At 41.5% G+C, this 21111-nt stretch overlaps 1 protein-coding gene across 9 annotated transcripts in view; it reads left to right on the top strand.

Annotated features, from left to right (window-relative positions):
* The window catches only part of foxp2 (forkhead box P2), a 195189-nt gene that overhangs the window by 154680 nt on the left and 19398 nt on the right, over positions 1 to 21111 (top strand). For 8 of the 9 annotated variants that reach the window (XM_057854886.1, XM_057854889.1, XM_057854888.1 and 5 more), the window contains 5 exons: positions 3017 to 3104; positions 5707 to 5790; positions 12483 to 12693; positions 15303 to 15406; positions 15477 to 15578. In XM_057854886.1, coding sequence (XP_057710869.1) covers positions 3017 to 3104; positions 5707 to 5790; positions 12483 to 12693; positions 15303 to 15406; positions 15477 to 15578 — 589 coding nt within the window. The remainder of the gene's footprint in view (positions 1 to 3016; positions 3105 to 5706; positions 5791 to 12482; positions 12694 to 15302; positions 15407 to 15476; positions 15579 to 21111) is intronic. The other variant, XM_057854890.1, reaches the window with a different exon arrangement.

The following is a 21111-nucleotide window of genomic DNA, read 5'->3' as shown; positions in this document are numbered from 1 at the left end:
ATTTTTGACATAAAAAAAATACCTAATTTGATTATTTTTTTTCAGAGCCCACTGTAATCTTAAATGACTAGCTTCCCGTCAGCGCCGCCCCTCCCTGTCATTATTCTCTCCATCTTGTGGAATTATTAATGCACAGTAGGACATGCTGCCATTTGAATATTTCATAAATGTAGTAATCTTCCTTGTAATCGCCTCACTAACCGGCCAGCAGAAGGTGTGTGTTTGGAATCATGGCCAAACATGCGTACAAGCCGATTGTAAAAAAAAAAAAAAAAAAAAAAAAAACTTGGATACCCTCCCCCTCTGCATCCCTTTCTTTTTTGTAACAAAGTATCTTCGGGGACGGTGCTTTTGAAGCAGCTGTAATTCATGACACGCGCCATACATCAAGTGCATAAGATAGCATTATGGGTAGTGAAATGAAAAGGGTATTTGCAACATTAGTTCCCTCATCCTGCGAGGGACGTGATTAAATGATTAATGAAATGCCCCCTCTTCTGCATGCCCATCCTGAAACTGCAATTAGGCGCCGGGTTGTAGAAAGAGGCCGCCTCTTCCCACCTCGCGCTCACTTTAACGCTTTTGTGCATCCAAATGGTACCGTTAAAGTGCGCGTATTGTTTTGCATCGACGAGGAGACAAAGGCGACATGCTGAGTTAGCTCTTTTTGCAGGATGAAGTTAGCATTCTCAACCATTGTCATGTTAAGCGCGCCGCATGCTGTCATGTTGCTTTTAAATATTTCATTCAGTAAGGAACAACGGCACTTAAACAGGATTTTATCAATTAAAAAACGGTAATACTGTAATTTTCTTATATTTTGTTTTATTTGATATAGATAAATGAGTACCAAATTTTTCGGACTATAAGTCAGTTTTTTTTTTCCATAGTTTGGCCAGAGAGCGACTTATATTCCGGTGCGACTAAAATGTTGTTTTTTCGAAGCTTTGAACCAATTGGCTGCAAAGCTTCATTGCTTCATAAAGCTTCATTTGGCCATCACTGCTCCCTTGGGGGATACAGTCAACCCCTGCTGTCAACAATTTTGTCATCCAACATGCCTCCTAGCATGCATTGCAGCGCAACAGATGTAAACAATAATCAAAACTCATGTTCTGTGTAGGGCTGCAGCTATCGAATATTTTAGTAGTCGATTAATCGATGGACTAGTTAGTTCGAATAATCGGATAAGAAACATTAAAAATTAAAATACCTGAGCTGAGCCTCAAAACTGTATAAAAATGTTTTTTAAAATGAGGGTCGATGTACAACAAAAGAGCAATTGGCTAACTTACATAGAAAAAGTCCGCTAGCTTAAATGCTATAAAATGCTAATGTTTTTTTTTTACAATGCTCTTAACAAATGGTTCAGACACATATTCCCACAAAAAAGGCTAAATATACCTATAAACTAAATCATGAATGCATTAAAAAACATTAGCTCAAACAAAAAGCTTATGTTGGTCTTAACAGGGAGCAGTTGGATTCAGCCATGTGAAAAGAGGCAGACCAGAGGGCAGTGTATCCACCCTAATCAATAAAACTAAATGCAAACACTTTCAAAATTAACCATTGCAACACCACTTTAATTAAACGAATACTCGAGGCAACACAATTTTATTCGAATTTTTTTTTCTAATCGAATACTCGAGTTAATTAATTAATCGTTGTAGCACTAGTTCTGTGCTAATTATTTCTTCGGTTACTGTTCTAGTTGTTTCACTAATTGATAGTTATGGTATTTGGTAACGCTTTATGTGACAGCGGCATCATAAGACTGTATTGAGACGAAATAAACCACCATAACGTTTTGAACCAATTGGCTGAAAAGCTTCATTGCTTCAAGAAGCTTCATTTGTCCATCACTGCTTCCTTGGGGGAGACAGTCAACCCCTGCTGTTAACATTATTGTCATCCAACATGCCTCGTAGCATGCGCTACAGATGTAAATAACAATCAAAATCCATGTCCTGTGCTAATTATTTCTTCAGTTACTGTTCCAGTTGTTTCATTAATTGATAATTATGGTATTTGGTAACGCTTTATGTGACAGTGGCATCATAAGACTGTAATGAGACCAAATGAACCACCATGAAGCTTTGAACCATTTGGCTGCAAATCTTTATTGCTTCATAAAGCTTCATTTGGCCATCACTGCTCACGTTGGGGAGACAGTCAACCTCTGCTGTGAACACTGTTGTCATCCAACATGCCTCCTAGCATGCATTGCAGCGCTACAGATGTAAATAACAATCAAAACTGAAGTTCAGTGCTAATTATTTCTTCAGTTACTGGTCCAGTTGTTTCACTAATTGATAATTATGGTATTTGGTAATACTTTTTTTGACAGCAGCATCATAAGACTGTAATGAGAGCAAATGAACCACCATGAAGCTTTGAACCATTTGGCTGCAAAGCTTTATTGCTTCATAAAGCTTCATTTGGCCATCATTGCTCACATTGGGGAGACAGTCAACCTCTGCTGTGAACACTGTTGTCATCCAACATGCCTCCTAGCATGCATTGCAGTGCTACAGATGTAAATAACAATCAAAATTCATGTTTTATGTTAATTATTTCTTCAGTTACTGTTCCATTTGTTTCATTAATTGCTAGTTATGGTATTTGGCAACACTTTATTTGGCAGCGGTGTCATAAGTCCATCATAATTATGACATGACACTGCCATGAAGATTATTAAATGCTTATGACAGGTGTCATTTTGTGTCATCCGGCAAATGACTTTTGAATGGATTTAAAAGATCCGAGCTGGACATAATGGAGTTAGTGACAAAATTTGCCGGATGACACTGAATAGCCTCTGTCATAAGCATTAATTAATGCCCATTTTTTTGGCTGATGCGACTCAGGTGAGTATTATAGTCTGAAAATATATCTATTTTATTCTTTTCAGAATTACATTCCCAATTTACATTACCCAAGAAAACCATGAAGTTAGTGCACGTGATTCAGTGTGTTCCACACCCACTAATTAAAAGAATGTGTTGACTCGCAGGCACCTAAACAACGAACACGCCCTGGACGACCGAAGCACGGCCCAGTGTCGGGTGCAGATGCAAGTTGTACAGCAGCTGGAAATCCAAGTAAGTTCTCCGCGAGAAACTCCCTGTCACTTTTTTTGTCGACTAATTACGCCGTCACCACTCGCGATTTGTCAAACGAGGCCACGGCGAGGTCCCCCCGACAAAAGCAGGACCTGCTGAATTAAACAAAGCCAGCAAACAATGAGCTCCTCAGGCCTCGCAGCGAAAGCCATTATGGCGCTTTTAATTGAATTAAGCGCGCGCTTTATTTTCCCCAGCTTTGCTTTTTTTTTCTTTCCAATTAATAGCGAAGCGCGTCTCTCCCAGTCTGCCGTGTTAATTAACTGCACTTTGCACCTGAAGAACGCTCAAAAGGAGGGAACTATTTTCAGTAGGTGGAGCGTGACCTTATTAAGAAGTCATGCTGGCTAGATAATGAGAGCGCTGATTGAGCGACATTATTGCTCGGCGCCGCTGACATCTGCTCGTCTAAGTGGGGATATTCAAATGCATGCGACACTTTAATTGCCGGTACTGTTTCGTTTTAGCTCGAGCTTCAGTTCCTTACCCGGATCTCAACCCGATTGAACATGTACAGTGGGGCAAATAAGTATTTATTCAACCACCAATTGTGCAAGTTCTCCTACTTGAAAAGGTTAGAGAGGCCTGCAATTGTCAACATGGGTAAACCTCAACCATGAGAGACAGAATGTGGGGGGAAAAAAACAGAAAATCACATTGTTTGATTTTTAAAGAATGTATTTCCAAATTAGAGTGGAAAATAAGTATTTGGTCACCTACAAACAACCAAGATTTCTGGCTGTCAAAGTTGTCTAACTTCTTCTAACGAGGTCTAACGAGGCTCCACTCGTTACCTGTATAAATGGCACCTGTTTTAACTCATTATCGGTATAAAAGACACCTGTCCACAACATCAGTCAGTCACACTCCAAACTCCACTATGGCCTAGACCAAAGAGCTGTCGAAGGACACCAGAGACAAAATTGTAGACCTGCACCAGGCTGGGAAGACTGAATCTGCAATAGGTAAAACGCTTGGTGTAAAGAAATCAACTGTGGGAGCAATTATTAGAAAATGGAAGACATACAAGACCACTGATAATCTCCCTCGATCTGGGGCTCCATTCAAGATCTCACTCGTGGTGTCAAAATGATAACAAGAACGGTGAGCAAAAATCCCAGAATGAGCAAAAATCCCAGAACCACACGAGGGGACCTAGTGAATGACCTACAGAGAGATGGGACCACAGTAACAAAGGCTGCTATCAATCACACAATGCGCCGCCAGGGATTTAAATCCTGCACTGCCAGATTTGTCACCCTGCTGAAGAACGTACACGTCCAGGCCCGTCTCCGGTTTGCTAGAGAGCATTTGGATGATCCAGGAGAGGACTGGGAGAATATGTTATGGTCAGATGAAACCAAAATAGAATTTTTGGGTAGAAACACAGGTTCTCGTGTTTGGAGGAGAAAGAATACTGAATTGCATCCGAAGAACACCTTACCCAATGTGAAGCATGTGGGTGGAAACATCATGCTTTGGGGCTGTTTTTCTGCTAAGGGACCAGGACGACTGATCTGTGTAAAGGAAAGAATGAATGGCACCATGTATCGAGAGATTTTGAGTGGAAATCTCCTTCCATCAGCAAGGGCATTAAAGATGAGATGTGGCTGGGTCTTTCAGCATGACGATGATCCCAAACACACAGCCAGGGCAATAAAGTAGAGGCTTCGTAAGAAGCATTTCAAGGTCCTGGAGTGGCATAGCCAGTCTTCAGATCTCAACCCCATAGAAAATCTGTGGAGGGAGTTGGAAGTCCGTGTTGCCCAACGACAGCCCCAAAACATCACTACTCTAGAGGAGATCTTATTTTCTCCACTGTACAGTATGATATTGTTGAACCAGTGGAGCTAGCAGAAGTTACTTCTTGGAATGCGTAAAACGTAACGTTTTTCCGTTCTCAAATGTTTTTTTTTTTGCTTATTATCACTAGGGTTGCAGGGGTGCTGGAGCCTATCCCAGCTTACTATAGGCAGTAAGAGTGGTACATCCTGAATCGGTTGAACTTTATTTCCGCAAAAATAGACTTCAATTGAAACAGAAATGAATACTTTACCGCGCTACTTTCCTCCTTTAACCCCTCTCAACTGGGATTTGAACTCACACCATCTCGGCAGTCGAGCATGCTGACTGCTGAGCTACTGCAAACCGATTAGCTAGCCAAAATTATGAAAAGGGAGATTTATATTCTGGAAAATACTGTACTTCTTGTCTTTATTCTGCTCATCTCGCTGTTATTTACCCTGACTCTCTATTTTTTGTATGCAAGTCTTGTATTTTTGACCCCTGTCAGTCCTACACATGCGTCAGATTGATGATAGCCCATAAAAGCTCGAGGCCACTTACTGGATCCAAAGAGGCGGGCGTATCTCGCCCCACGTATCGAAAGACCCCCGTTCACCTCTCGCCAGCTGCATAGCTGCACCTCCATCCCCTTAACGGGACTACCTCATTACTCGCCCAGCCGCCTGGTTACCGTCAGGGCTTCGCTGACCTAAATTCCGCCATTGACTAAAAGATGAGATGCTATTTGTTTCTTTACTTTTCAACTAAATCCCCTCTTGGTCTCTGTCCTCCACAGCTTTCGAAAGAGCGCGAGCGTCTTCAGGCCATGATGACCCACTTGCACATGCGGCCCTCCGAACCCAAGTCATCTCCCAAACCAGTGAGTGCATATTGCGTCGTAAACACGCTACCTGTTTTGAGCGACACAGATGAAGATGTAATGGGATTTGGATCGCCTGCAAGTTTGGAAGTCTATTTCTAGATGATAGATATAATCACCAAAACAACCCGTCGGCCGGATGATTGAGCCACTCAGACAATGTCATTTTAGCCACAAACAGCAGCAAATGATAGCTTAAGATTGTTGTCGAATCTCGATATAAACACAATTGCGCTCGTTCATTCCTCAAAACGGCAACCGAACGGTTCCATGTCATCCAGCTGCTAATCCACGCCTGGATATGAATGAATGATGCTAATGAAGTATTGCGTTACAAAAAGCGCACTTGAAAGAAAGGCTAATTACATTTGATGGTGGGGAAGAAAGGGAGTGGGTGGTGGGGGGTTCATTCCAACAGAATTCCTAAATGAACTCATTTTCAGGCTTCTTAACGAAATAAAAACAAACTCGTCCAATGGACCAAAGCCCCGCCCAACAACTTACATCATAAACATACATGTGCAACATGAATACAGCATAAATACAGTGGTTTGAAAAAGTATCTGAACCTTTTGGAAATTCTCACATTTCTGCATAAAATCACCATCAAATGTGATGTGGTCTTTGTCAAAATCACACAGATAAAAAAACAGTCTGCTTTAACTAAAATCACCTAGAAATGTATAGGTTTTCATAGTTTAATGAGGATAGTATGCAAACAAAGACAGAAGGGGGAACATAAGTAAGTGAAACATTACTTTTAATATTTTGTGGCCCTCCCCTTTGGCAGCAATAACTTCAACCAGACGCGTCCTGTAGCTGCAGATCAGTCTGGCACATCGATCAGGACTAATCTTGGCCCATTCTTCTCTACAAAACTGCTGTAGTTCAGTCAAATTCCTGGGATGTCTGGCATGAATCGCTGTCTTTAGCATCTCAATGGGGTTCAAGTCTGGACTTTGACTTGGCCACTACAAAATGTGTATTTTTGTTCTTCTAAAACCATTCTGAAGTTGATTGACTTTTGTGCTTTGGATCATTGTCTTGTCGCAGCATCCATCCTCTTTTTAGCTTCAACTGTCTGAAAGACGTGCTCAGGTTTTCCTGCAAAATATCCAGATAAACATTTGTATTCATTCTTCCATTAATGATTGCAAGTTGTCCAGGTCCTTAGATAGCAAAACAGCCCCAAATCATGATGCTCCGTCCACCATGCTTCACGGTAGGGATGAGGTGTTGATGTTGGTGAGCTGTTCAATTTTTCCTCCACACATGACGTTGCGTGTTACTCCCAAAAAATTCAACTTTGGTTTCATCAGTCCACAAAATTTTTGCCAAAACTTCCATGGAGTGTCCAAGTGCCTTTTTGTGAACATGAAACGAGCAGCAATGTTTTTTAGACATCAAGTGGCTTCCTCCGTGGAGTGCTCCCATGAACACCAATGTTGGACTGTGCCAGTGATTTCTGTAAGTCTTTAGCAGACACTTTGGGGTTATTTTTTTACCTCTCTGAGTATTCCGCGCTGAAATCTTTACGTCATCTTTGGTGGACGGCCACTCCTAGGGAAAGAATGCCAAACTCTCTCAACATCCAGACTTTTAGAGATGGCTTTGTATCCTTTCCTAGCTTTTTCCAATCAACAATACTTGATCGCAGGTCTTAAGACAGCTCTTTTGACCGAGCCATGATGCACATCTGGCAATGCTTCTCATCTAGACAATTCTTACCAGGTGTGTTTTTTATAGTGGGCAGTGCAGCTTTTAACCACACATCAGTTATTGGGCACTCACCTGACTTAGATTGTTTGGTAAAAATTGGTTTTAATTGCTTTTTAAGTCTCTTTAGGCCGAGGGTTCACTTACTTATATTCCCCCCTTCTGTCATTGTTTGCATGCTATCCTCATTAAGGGATGAAAAGCTATAAATGTCTGGGTGGTTTTAGTTAAAGCAAACACTGTATTTTCGTCGGTGTGATTTTGACAAAGATCAGATCACATTTAATGGTGATTTTATGAGGAAATGTAAGAAATTATACCACTGTATCTCACTAGCTATAACGTTTGTAACTTTGGCGGGCATTCAAATTTGCTGCAGCCAAAGGCAAGGTGTGTGTGTAAGGAGAACTTTCCTTTGTGTGCGTCCGTGACCAAACGTAAGTACATCTTCCCTTTTTACAGAAGGTTTGTGGGGTTTACTTTGGACTTTCAGTGCTGGGGTCTTGACAGCTTAGGTTAGTTAATATTTTATTGTATTTGTGTCGTGACAGGCTAGTAAACAATTAGGCAGTCGAATGTTAGCAAACTAGCGTTAGCGTGCTATCAAATATATATACAAATACATATATATTTTTTTTTACAAATAAGTCATTAACATACCTTTGAGTAAGTGTTCTTGGACGACTGTCCTGACATTCAGTTGTTTATGTGGTCGATGACAGCCTTTTCCATAGCGCAAACTTTTCAAGCCTGCTTTTAGGGTTTGAAAAAGGCACACAAAAATTCCTTCCCCCAATCTTTCAGGGTACCAGGTGTCAGAATTACAGATACCCCATGCACAGAATTAAAGCAACACTTGGTAACTTTCCAGTTTTGGTCGATTTTAGCGACGCTTTGGTAAAATTGGTAATGTTTTGCCTTAAGGAAGACTGCGTTTCCCATGAGGGCCAGCGCACACCCACACAGTGTCGTAAAATCATCAATCAAAAATCACTCGACAACATTTCTGTTTCCAGCGATGGAATCCAGTTGTGGCTAAACAATAGCATATGATGGTTAGCAACCTTGTGGCTGAGTGTGTCTAGGATTCTTGCCACCCTCCTCAAATTTCATTAGTGCCGCTGAAAGCGATAAAGAGCCCCTCAAGATCATTCAACTAGTTGTTAGATGACGTAGTATCACAAATGTTATGAAAATATGATGAAGGTTGAAAAGTTACGTAGTGTTGCTTTAAACCATCAGGTTTTTGTCATTTTAATGTTAGAAAAAAAGATGTTTTTTATGGTATTCCGATGCAAGTCTACAGCTAGGTGACCAACTTTTGTGATTTGGGGGCGTGGTTTTGCAATAGGTCCAATTCAGTGTCAGTGAATTGGACGTCTGGCATTGTCAGTGGCAGGCAATGAGTTTTACATCACTTTCATGTAATTTTTAGATCGTTACAGGTCACTTTCTGTAAATTTTGCATCATTTCCTGTTGATTTTCCGGGCATTTACAAGCTGCCTCCGATTGATTTCCAGGTTACTGCCTGTTAATTTTGTGTCGCTTCCTGTTGGTTTTAGGCCATTTTTGGGTCACTTCATTATTTTATTATTGGCTGCCATTGACTGAGCTAGACGTCATTCGTTTTGACCTGGGAGGGGGGAATGAACAAAATGACATATGATAAAACTAGACACTTGGAACCTCTCTTCATGAATGACAATGTAAGGATCGAAGGACCGGATTGTTGGGACAGAAAAGCTGCTGTGCTTAAGATGAAATAGGAGTCTGCTAAAGTCTCATATGGCTAGAGAAAGTCATTCTAAGGATGCTGGAGCTGAAAACCAAAGTGACACACACCCACCTGAGCTTCCTGTATCATCTCCAATGACAGAACAAAAAAGTGCCACACATGGGCTGTACATTTGACGCCCCTGCTCTAAGTAAAAAAGATTATTTCTGCATCCAAAAGTTTTGCTGGCTTTCTCGATAATTGTGAGTTCTGAATCAATAAAGATCCAGCAATATCCTTTTTTAACCTCTCCTTAACTTCTACCCTTCATGCTCATTACAGCCAAGTGGACATTTAATTATCTGAGCAGGCCCAGAGTATTTCCAACTTGACATTTCCGTCTATTTATCAACACCAGTGGGCCCCGCTGATACCTTCTCGCTGCATCCCCACTTGTCGACTCACAATTAAGGCAATTTGGTTTGAATATGTAACGACGTCATTACCACTGAAAGGTCACTTTGCCGTTTTTCCACTCGGCTGGAGCCTCTCACATGAGATTTGGAGACGAAAGATGGACTATGAGCCAAGACGTGGAGTGCCTTCACGCTTTTCCGTGAGTGACACGTTAAGTAACTGAGTCATTCTTTGTTAATGCGACGGAATTTGAGGATGACATAAACAGGATCTTTCTCACTGTACTTCGAAAGGGAGGGAGCGATAAATAGAGATAAAGCGAGATGGGGACCGATAACACGGAGGCTGATCGTTGGCTAATCTCGAACAGCGTGCTCTAATTAGAAATCGCATGATACAATTTGCCGTTGTAATTAGCCGAGATGGGTTGGCTCCTCTCCACGAGTCTTGTTAGAGGAAACACACAGCTGTGTCAGGGACGGGAGGGAGAAGAGCGGAGTAATTGTGGGAATGCGACGCTACCACGCTACCAAAAGCTACCATCTATGTCGTTTGACCCATCAATCATCGATTGGAATTCTCTCATGACGCAGGCTCTCAAAAAAATTACCGTTTGCCCAAAAACGCAGGGGGTTTTTTGGAAAAAAAGTGACATTTTAAAACACTACTTGTACTACAGTTTTGTCCAAATCACATCATTTACACATCAAAACAACCAGAAAGTTAAGGGGTTGTTGAAATTCGCCTCCCCAGACAAGCCGCACGGAAACAGCGACAGCTGAACAAAGTGCCGCTCTGCCGATGCTGCCACCGCGCACGCCAACCGGGAAGGCGGAACTTCGTGCGTTCATCTCTGATATTAACCCTTTGTACTGACTCCATGTTCCAAAAGTTTGAAAAAGACTCGCCGAAAGCAGGTTGACAATTTATTCGTCGACAATGGTAAAAAACAAGGCAAAAACAGACGACGGAGGGACAATTCTGGATCCAAAACAAGGCTACATGTTTCCGAGCAGCAAAATCTGTCTTATCTCAGTGTCCAGGGGTTTTTTAAGTCCGTGGGCCGGCCGGAGGCGTGTCCAGGCGTTGCTTTGGGATCATCCCTCTTTGGCCGGTTTCGGGCTGTTTAGGTTCGTGCGTGGATGGGATGTGGTTGCCACAGCGACCGACGTTGGTCTTGACGTCACAAGCGCCTGCTATCAACTTTGTTATCCGGGCTGGCACTACTTGTTTTAGGACAAAGCGCGCTGGTCTTTGTTCTTGTTCGTTTGTCGGGAGGACTGATTGCCAGAGTTTGGTGCGTCAATCTTGCTCGTGGCGCACACGTTTTGGGCTTCTGTGATAAGATGGCGTTGTGTATCAATTCTGTTTCTTTAAACTATGGTGTGCTATTTATTTTACATTAGGTGTGTTAGAGTAGTGCAGTCCTACAGTGGATATGAGAAATGATACTATTCCCTGATTGATTATAGTACGTGTGTGCGAGTAATGCAAACAGTTAGACGGTGCCTACGAGAAATGGTACCATTTTTCCTTTTCCCGCTCATCAACGCCGATAAGGTGATTCACTTTACTGTGTTCAAGGCCACTGAGTGGAGTCTGCCCAAACTATAGTTAAATGAATGTGTTATACTAATGTGTTATACTAATGCAAACAATTATATGGTGTATGCGAGAACGGTACCTTTTCCCTTCAGGGTGTAAGAGTTGTGTACAGTTACAAGTACGGTTTGGCCACAATTTTGCTAAAAACCTACTCCCCGAGATACCCCAAATCAACAGGAACTGAAGGGACCCTGATATATCGACTATAACAGCAATTTCTGCAGAAATTGCATTTTCTAGTTTACTTTGTTACTCCCTGAAGGGGGAAGGAGGGAAGGGGTGTGTGATGCCGATTCAAACACGATAGGAGGTGGCTCGGACCGTTAGCATAGCATTCACGTTCTCGCTAGCATTACCATTTAGCGTGGCGAGCGTCATCTTAAAGTCTTGGGCACATTTATGTTTTTCCGTACAGTTCGTGACGTTCAGGTGAGTACAAATATTTGAAAATAATGGACTTTTTTCCTGTTCGGTATGCATTATCATCATCATCTTCACCTTGTAGATGCTACAATATGTTAATAATTTGTGTTTTATTTCCATAAATAGTCACTGGAGCGAAACTTTTCTTGAACTCTGACTATAAACATATTTGATGTGAAATATGTTAGTAGAATGGATCATGTAATAAGATGTAGAACATGAAAAGTAATGTCAGTTACTTTGTCAGGTAACTAATTACTCTTACGTTGATCAGTTACTTTTTGAGAGAAGTAGTTTGTAACTGTAACTAATTACTATTTTAAAAATAAGATTAACAACACTGATAGCGTAATTTGTAATTTACTATAAACCGCTCAACTTTTTGGATGGATTTTTACAGGCTGATGAATTGTATGTTCAGCGTTTCAGTTTGTTTAAAGCAACTGTTCAGGGCCGGTCCCTTCCCTAGCCTCACGACACAAATTCAGTCTGTTACTGTTTTCACATATTTTCTTGCACCAACTTAAGACGCAATGACCGCAATTCATGCTCCTTGCCCCTGATTCAGTCCTTCTAAACTATAGATACAATTCCTGCTTTACACACAAAGTGCAGTTCTAAAATGCTTTTTTTTTTCTTCAAAACAATGTCCACATGTGAGCGATTTTTTTTTTTTTTTCTGTTGTCGTGTGTGGCGTATAGAAGTGAGTTTTAAAAAAAATTGTAAAACGTGTAAAACTCCATATACATAAATGTAAAGAAATAAATGTAGCTTAACTTGAAAACAAATTCACTGACGCCCTATCTTCCCCACAGCTCAACTTGGTCTCCAGCGTCACCATGTCCAAGAACTTGCCGTCAGCGTCGCCCCCTAACTTACCACAGACGCCCACCACACCCACAGCACCCATCACCCCCATGGCGGCCATGCCCCAGGTCCCTTCGGTGCTCGGCGGCGCCAACGTGCCCAGCATGGGAGCCATGCGCCGACGCCACTCGGACAAATACTCCATGCCTCTGTCGTCGGGTAGGTCCAACTACACAGCATAAAAAAATATATTTCTCATGGTAATTCCAGATTTTAAGTAGACTTTAGTATTTTATCAATATTTATCAATTTAGCCAAAGTGTTTACAGTGGTATGAAAAAGTATCTGAACCTTTTGGAATTTCTCCCATTTAGGCATAAAATCACCATCAAATGTGATTTTTGGCAAAAGCACACAGATGAAAAAAGTGCTTTTACTAAAGCCAACCAAACATTTATAGGTTTTCATATTTTAATGAGGATAGTATGCAAACAATGACAGAAGGGGGGAAATAAGTAAGTGAACCATCACATTTAATATTTTGTGGCCCCCCTTAGGCAGCAAAACTTCAACCAGATGCCTGTCGCTGCAGAACAGTCTGGCACATTGATCAGGACTAATCTTGGCCCATTCTTCTCTACAAAACCGCTGGAGTTCAGTCAGATTCCTGGGATGTCTGGCATGAATCGCTGTCTTTAGGTCATGCCACAGCATCTCAATGGGGTTTAAGTCTGGACTTTGACTTGGCCACTCCAAAATGTTTATTTTGCTCTTCTGAAACCATTCTTAAGTTGATTTACTTCTGGGCTTTGGGTCATTGTCTTGTTGCAGCATCCATCCTCTTTTTAGCTTCAACTGTCTGAAAGACTGCCCCAGGTTGTCCTAAGAAACATCCAGAAACTTTTGAATTTATTCTTCTATTAATGATTGCAAGTTGTCCAGGCCCTGAGGTAGCAAAACAGCCCCAAATCATGATGCTCCCTCCACCATGCTTCACGGTGGGGGTGAGGTATTGATGTAGCTGTTCCATTTTTCCTCCACACATGACGTTGTGTGTTACTCCCAAGCAATTCAACTTTGGTTTCATCAGTCCAAAAAATATTTTGCCAAAACTTCTGTGGAGTGTCCAAGTCCTTTTTGCAACAATTAAACGAGCAACATTTTTTTTTTTTTTTGACAGCAGTGGCTTCCTCCGTGGGGTCCTCCCATGAACACCATTCTTGGCCATAGATTTACATATAGCGGATGTGTGCACAGAGATATTGGACTGTGCCAGTGGTTTCTGTAAGTCTTTAGCAGACACTCTAGGGTTCTTTTTTTTACCTCTGAGTATTCCGCGGTGAACTCTTGGCGTCATCTTTGGTAGACGGCCTCTTCTTGAGAGAGAAGCAACAGAGCCAAACTCTCCATTTGTCGACACTTCTCTAACTGTCGAATGATGAACATCCAGACTTTTTCGAGATGCTTTTGTATGCTTTCCCAGCTTTATCAAAGTCAACAATCCTTGATCGCAGGTGTTCAGACAGCTCTTTTAACAGAGCCATGATGCACATCAAACAATGCTTCTCATCAATACACTTCTTACCAGGTGTGTGTTTTATAGTGGACAGAGCAGCTTTAAACTACTCCTCAGTGATTGAGCACACACCTGACGTAGATTGTTTAGTAAAAATTGGTTTCAATTGCTCTTTAAGTCTCCTTAGGCAGAGGGTTCACTGACTTATTTTTCCCCCTTTTGTCATTGTTTGCATTCTATCCTTATTAAAATATGGAATCCTATAAATGTTTGGGTGGTTTTAATTAAAGCAGACACTGTTTTTACATCTGTGTGATTTTGACAAAGTTCAGATCACATTTGATGGTGACATTATGGAGAAATGTGAGAAATTCGAAAAGGTTCAGATACTTTTTCGTACCACTCTATCATGCTAACTTCAGATTTTAGGTAGACTTAAGTATTTTATCAATATTGTGAACTTGATCAAGAGTAAATTCAATTTAGCCAAAGTGTTTAGCTCATTTGTCCGTGCGCTACGCAACTAGTATTGTGGTTTGATTCATTCAAATCAAACATTTTATACATATTTACTGAAAATGAAGTCCAGATTATTCGAAATGTTGAATTCAAACTACCGAACTGAAGTCGATAGCTAGCCATCAAAACTGAAATTCAACTGAAATCGCTTAATTTTTACTGTGACGATTTCAGTCATGGATTGGTCGGCTCAATCCCTAGACCCAAACCCAATAGAACTTGTAAATCTGAACATTTCTGAAAATCTTATTTTAATGGGTCGCAAGAATGCTAAACCCTCTAAAACTGTAATTTTCATTATACTCAATACCATTAAATTTTCAGCTGCCATCGTGAAGAAACACACACAAGCTCATGCTAGCCTGCATGATTAATCACTTTAAATGTAAATAGACACAAAGCCTAGTCTGCGCATAAATATTACACAACTGTTAATTAAGTTCAAATAACGGCCAAGTAAATACAACATTTATTGCATTAGGACGTTTCGTACTTTTGCATTTTAAATGCCCGGCGCTTTGATGTTTGTATTTACTCGCCGTGTTTAGCGCCAAGTCCCATCAATTATTCAGCGCGCGGCTAACTAACTGCACGGATCTCATTTTATGGATTTATTAGTGTTTAAGATCTCTCGTGAGAGACATTAATTAAAAATGCATTTTGTTAGTCATGGAAAATGCTGATTTGATGTGCCCCTCGCCCTTTTTTTCACCTCCCCGCCCCCTCCTTTTAATTTGATGAAAGTGTGCGTGAAGCAATACCTGGAGGAATAAAAATGTACCAATTATTTCAGGTGGTGACACAGTATTTATTTTTCCAGAGATTGCCCCAAACTACGAGTTTTATAAGAATGCAGATGTCAGACCACCGTTTACTTATGCAACCCTTATAAGACAGGTGAGTGGGGATAAAATTCAGCGGGGTTTGATTAGATTGAAATTAATTGTGATTTGATGTCTCGTCGCAGGCGATCATGGACTCGTCCGACATGCAGTTAACGCTTAATGAAATCTACAGCTGGTTCACGCGCACGTTTGCCTACTTCAGACGCAATGCCGCCACTTGGAAGGTAGGACTTTTTCCACTACCGTATACGTTCGGATTTTTTTTATCTTTTCTTTAAATTCACGTTTGGTGCAATTAAAAGCAAAATACTTGGCGTGGAGAGGGCGCCGACGCACTAATTATACAGCAGCCACTCCATCATCAGCACCTTTTGTTGAGCGAGACACCCACTCCACCCCCTCCTTGCCTTCCCACCTACTCCTCAAGCGTCCTTCTCTCTGCATATCATTGATTAATTAAGAAGAAAGATGGCCGTCGAGCATGAGGGGTGGGCAAAGTGGAGGTCAAACAGGCAGACTAGATGATTGTTTCAGTGGTCGAGTCATCAACATTTTTTTTCCAGCGAGGAATCAACGCTCATAAACAGCCAATGGTTGAAGAGAATCTGCCCAAAAATTTCTGTATTTATTTGACTGTTTTTTAGATTTCGGGTTATTTTGGTGTAATGAAAGGGTTAAGTCACCAGTGTAGTGAAGCAATCTTACATTTTTAGCCAGATATCCAGAATCACACTAGCCGAACCGCCGGACCCGCGCTGGCGCAGCTCCAACACCCCGGGCTGGCGAAAATACCTACAACCCGGCCAAAAGGCCAAACTCCGCGCGGTAACCTTAGTCTTAACCCCTTGTACTGACTCCCATTTTGAAAGCTGGAAGAAAGCTTCGAAACACAAGTTGACAATTTATTCGGGTCGACGGCGATCAAACAGCAAGGCGAAACAGACTCGGGCGAAGAGGCAGACGCGTTCCAAGGTCACCATATCACAAATCAACAAAAGGTTCCTGAGAATAATGACAACGATTAGTTAAACGTTGTCTTTTTTTAAGGCTCTCGCGGGGCGGGCCTTGGGCAGGAGAAGGGTGTGTTTGGGCGTTGTTTAGGATTACTGTCCGTTTGTTACGGTGGCCGAGAGGTGTCAGGCAAAATGCAAAGTCCAAACACTTTGCAAATAGAAAAAGCACGAACCCCAATTGCAAACGCTTTGTCAAAGATAAAAAGCACGAATGCAAACTGACACAACACGATCTCCAATTCCGAAAGCGCGATTGTAAATTGGCAAAAGCACGAACGCCAATTGCCACAACACGACAGCAAATGGCTCGCAGCACGACCGCAAAAGGCTCGCAAGACAATTGCAAAGACGATGACCCAGAAGTTTAAAAAAAAATAAATAAATAAAAAAGACACTTCGTATATTGCTATATGTGCTTTGTGACCATCTCTACTGGCCTCCGTAAATTCCCCCCCCCCCACCCCCATCAGACGCAAATTTATATAAAAATGATATTAATTGTTTGTGCTGCAACGGTTTTGTAGATACAGTATTAAGCTTTTATTGAGATATTAATTACGAGTAGGGACGTCACGCGTAGCTTTTTCTTAGCTTAGCTCCCGCAGCTAATGGAGTGTACCAACTCTCTCAATCACAGAGGGGTGTCCTAACAAGGCTAGTACGAACGTAGCGCAAACAAATTCGGGTCCATTTTGCAATAAATTGGGGTGCTTGAGATACTAATTTCGAGTGATGACATCCCTCTAAATTAATTACGAGTGAGGACGTCACTTGTACCTTTTTCTTAGCTTAGCTACTGCAGCTAATGGAGCGTACCAACTCTCTCAATAACAGGGGTGTGCTAACAAGGCTAGCACGAACATAGCCCAAACAAATTCGGGTCCATTTTGCTGTAAATTAGGGTGCTTGAGATATTAATTTTCGAGTGATAACATCCCTCTAAGCCTCCCTCTAACTTTACGGAGGCCCGGAGAGATGGTCACAAAGCACATATAGCAATATACAAAGTGTCGTCTTTTTTTTTAATTATTTATTTATTATTTTTAACTTCCGGGTCATCATCTTTGCAATTGTCTTGCGAGCCTTTTGCAGTCGTGCTGAGAGCCATTTGCTGTCTTGTTGTGGCGATTGGCGTTCGTGCTTTTGCCAATTTGCAATCGCGCTTTAGGAATTGGGGATTGTGTTGGGGCAATTTGCATTCGTGCTGCGAGCCATTTGCTGTCGTGTTGTGGCAATTGGGGTTCGTGCTTTTGCCAATTTGTGATCGCGCTTTAGGAATTGGGGATCGTGTTGTGGCAGTTTGCATTCGTGCTTTTTTTCTTTTGCAAAGCGTTTGCAATTGGGGTTCGTGCTTTTTTGATTTGCAAAGTGTTTGGACTTTGCATTTCGCCTGACACCTCTCGGCCACCTTAGTTTGTGGATTGGACAGGAGGATTCTGGAGTTACTGTTGTCAGGGCAACAAGGATTGTGGATTTTGCCAACTCAGAGCAATGTGAGTGCTGAGAGCTCACTTGTCGGTCGCGGGTTCCTCCTAATTGGATGTTTCTTGTCAAGACAAGATGTCCCGCCATCTGTTCTGGACTGTCCCAAAGAAACGATTGCGAGAGTTGGTGGTGCAGACGTGGGCTTGTAGATTTCTTGCCTCGTCAGCGTCAATCTTGCTCAGTCAGTCGCATGACGCACACGTTGGGCTTCCATGATAAGAAGGCGTCATGTATCTCTTATGCCCTATATGCTGCTTGTTTTCCTTGAACTATGGTATAAGTGCTATTTTTTTTTTTTATATTGGATGTGTTAGAGTAATACAAACAGTCAAACAGTAAAATACGAGAAAAGATACTCTTGCCAGATTGATTGTATTAAGTGTGTTAGAGTAATCCAAACAGTCGATCAGTAAATACCAGATACGTGAACTGATCTTTATCAAAATCACACAGATATAAAAACATACACCTTGCCTTTGGCTGCAGTCAATTTGAATGCATGCCAAAGTAACAAACGTTATAGCTAGTGATATACAGTGGTAGAATTTCTTACATTTCTGCATAAAATCTCCATTAAATGTGATGTGGTCTGATCTTTGTCAAAATCACACCAACGAAAATACAGTGTCTGCTTTAAGTAAAACCACCCAAACATTTATAGGTTTTCATATTTTAATGAGGATAGCATGCAAACAATGACTAAAGGGGGAAAAATAAGTAAGTAAACCCTCGGCCTAAGGAGACTTAAAGAGCAATTAAAACCAATTTTTACCTAACAATTTAAGTCAGGTGTGTACCCAATCACTGATGAGTGGTTCAAAGCAGCCCTGCCCACTATAAAACACACACCTGGTAAGAATTGTCTTAATGAGAAGCATTGTCTGATGTGCATCATGGCTCGGTCAAAAGAGCTGTCTGAAGACCTGCGATCAAGGGTTCTTGATTTGTCTAAAGCTGGGAAAGGATACAAAACCATCTCGAAAAGTCTGGATGTTCATCAATCGTCAGTCAGAGAAGTTAGCTACAATTGGAGAGAGTTTGGCACTGTTGCTTCTCTACCAGGGAGTGGCCGTCCACCAAAGATGACGCAAAGAGTTCAGCGCAGAATACTCAGAGAGTCAAAAAGAACCTTAGGAGTGTCTGCTAAAGAAATCACTGGTGCAGTCCAATATCTCTGTCCACCCATCAGCTATATGTATGGTGTTCATGGCAGGACTCCACGGAGGAAGCCACTTGCTGTCTAAAAAAACATTGAAGTTGAATTGTTTGGGAGTAACACACAACATCATGTGTGGAGGAAAAATGGATCAGCTCACCAGCATCAACACCTCATCCCCACCGTGAAGCATCTTAATTTGGGGCTGTTTTGCTGCCTTGGGGCCTGGACAACTTCCACTTATTGCAAGAATGAATTGAAGTTGAAGTTGAAGTTTTGCTAGAAAACCTGAGGCCGTCTGTCAGACAGTTGAAGCTAAAAAGAAGATGGATGCAGCAACAAGACAATGATTCAAAACACAGAATTAAATTCACTTCTGAATCATTTCAGAAGAACAACATACACCTTCTGGAGTGGCAAAGTACAGACTTCAGAACCCCATTGAGATGCTGTGCCATGACCTAAAGACAGCGATTCATGCCAGACATCCCAGGAATCTGGCTGAACTACAGCAGTTTTGAAGAGAAGAATGGGCCAAGATTAGTCCTGATCGATGTGACTGATAATGAAGCTGCAGGAAGCGCCTGGTTGAAGTTAATGCTGGCAAAGTTGGGGCCACAAAATATTAAATGTGATGGTTCAGTTACTTATTCCCCCCCCCCCCCCCCCCCTTCTTTCCTTGTTTGCATACGATCCTCATTAAAATACGAAAACCTATAAATGTATGGGCGGTTTTAATTAAAGCAGACAGTTGTTTCATCTGTGTGATTTTGACTGAGATCAGATCACATTTGATGATTTCATACAAAATTGTGAGAAATTGCATCGCATTATTGTGAGATTGTCGTTGTATCGCAAATTCATCCGGCATCAACATTCAGGACGTGGCGTCACGGCTCAAGAAGTGAATTCATTTGGATTCGGCATGCAAATGAGCACGTGCGAGGGAAGGCCGCCTCCCGACGGACAATAGCGCTGACATCACGGCGTCATTACGACTATTTCCCGCTTTATAACTAAGGTCATCCATTTTTTTTTCCTAAGCGTTAGCGTGATGGCCTTTCCTTTGATTAATGGAGAGAATTTGTTTAGGAGAAAAGAAAGGAATGAAAGGTAGTTTAATATCAGCCTTTTTTATTTTTTTTGCTCCCCCGTGCCGCACGCACACATGCTCTTCTTTCTTCTCTCATCCAGAAGCTTATTAGTTCTAACTATATAGCATGCATAATAAAACTGCTCATTTGCTCATTAATATTAAAATTATCATATTCAGAGCCATGGGCATTAAGATCAATCAAATCCAGGGATTTTCAGGTCAGATGCGAGATTTGCTTATGAGAAAGATGATAAATATTACGAGGATATTAAAGCTTTTTGTTCGAATCAGATGCTGAAAAACTATTTTAAAAATCAAATTTGTTCTGACTCTGAATTCCTTGTTTATCTCTAGAAGACGTCCAATCCATTTGAAGTGGGAACGTTCATTCGCTGCCAACCCTTCCACTTCAAATGGATTGGACGTCTACTCCGACAATGGCGGCCATTGAGTTAACAAGGAAAATGCAATCTCCATTTATATATATATAACTTTTGGCAAAAACAAATAAAAGAGTATTGATCCAATATCTGGATACTGTAATTTTCGCACTATAAGGCGACACCCACCAAATTTGACCCGAAAACGGCATTTGTTCATAGATAAGCCTCAGCTGTCCTCACTGTACCAGAAGTGTGTCATGAGACCAAATGAACCACTATGAAGCTTTGAACCAATTGGCTGCAAAGCTTCATTGCATCACGAAGCTTCATTTGGCCATCACTGCTCCCTTGGGAGAGACCGTAAACCTCAGCTGCCACCTACTGTCAATACTGTTTTTGTCCAACATGCCTCCTAGCATGCATTGCAACGCTACAGATATAAATATCAATCAAAATTCATGTTCTGTGCCATGTATTTCTTCAGATACTGTTCTATTTGTTCCATTAATATCTAGTTATGGTATCTTTATTTGACAGGGGCGCCACAAGATCGTCATAATTATGACATGACACTGTTATGAGCATTATTGAACGCTTAGATGTGATTCAGTGTTATCCAGCAAA

The sequence above is a fragment of the Corythoichthys intestinalis genome, chromosome 13 (genome assembly GCF_030265065.1).
Source record: "Corythoichthys intestinalis isolate RoL2023-P3 chromosome 13, ASM3026506v1, whole genome shotgun sequence".
NCBI classification, from domain to species: domain Eukaryota; kingdom Metazoa; phylum Chordata; class Actinopteri; order Syngnathiformes; family Syngnathidae; genus Corythoichthys; species Corythoichthys intestinalis.
The sequence above is the reverse complement of the archived record's forward strand: the minus strand, read 5'-3'. Positions and strand labels throughout refer to the sequence as shown.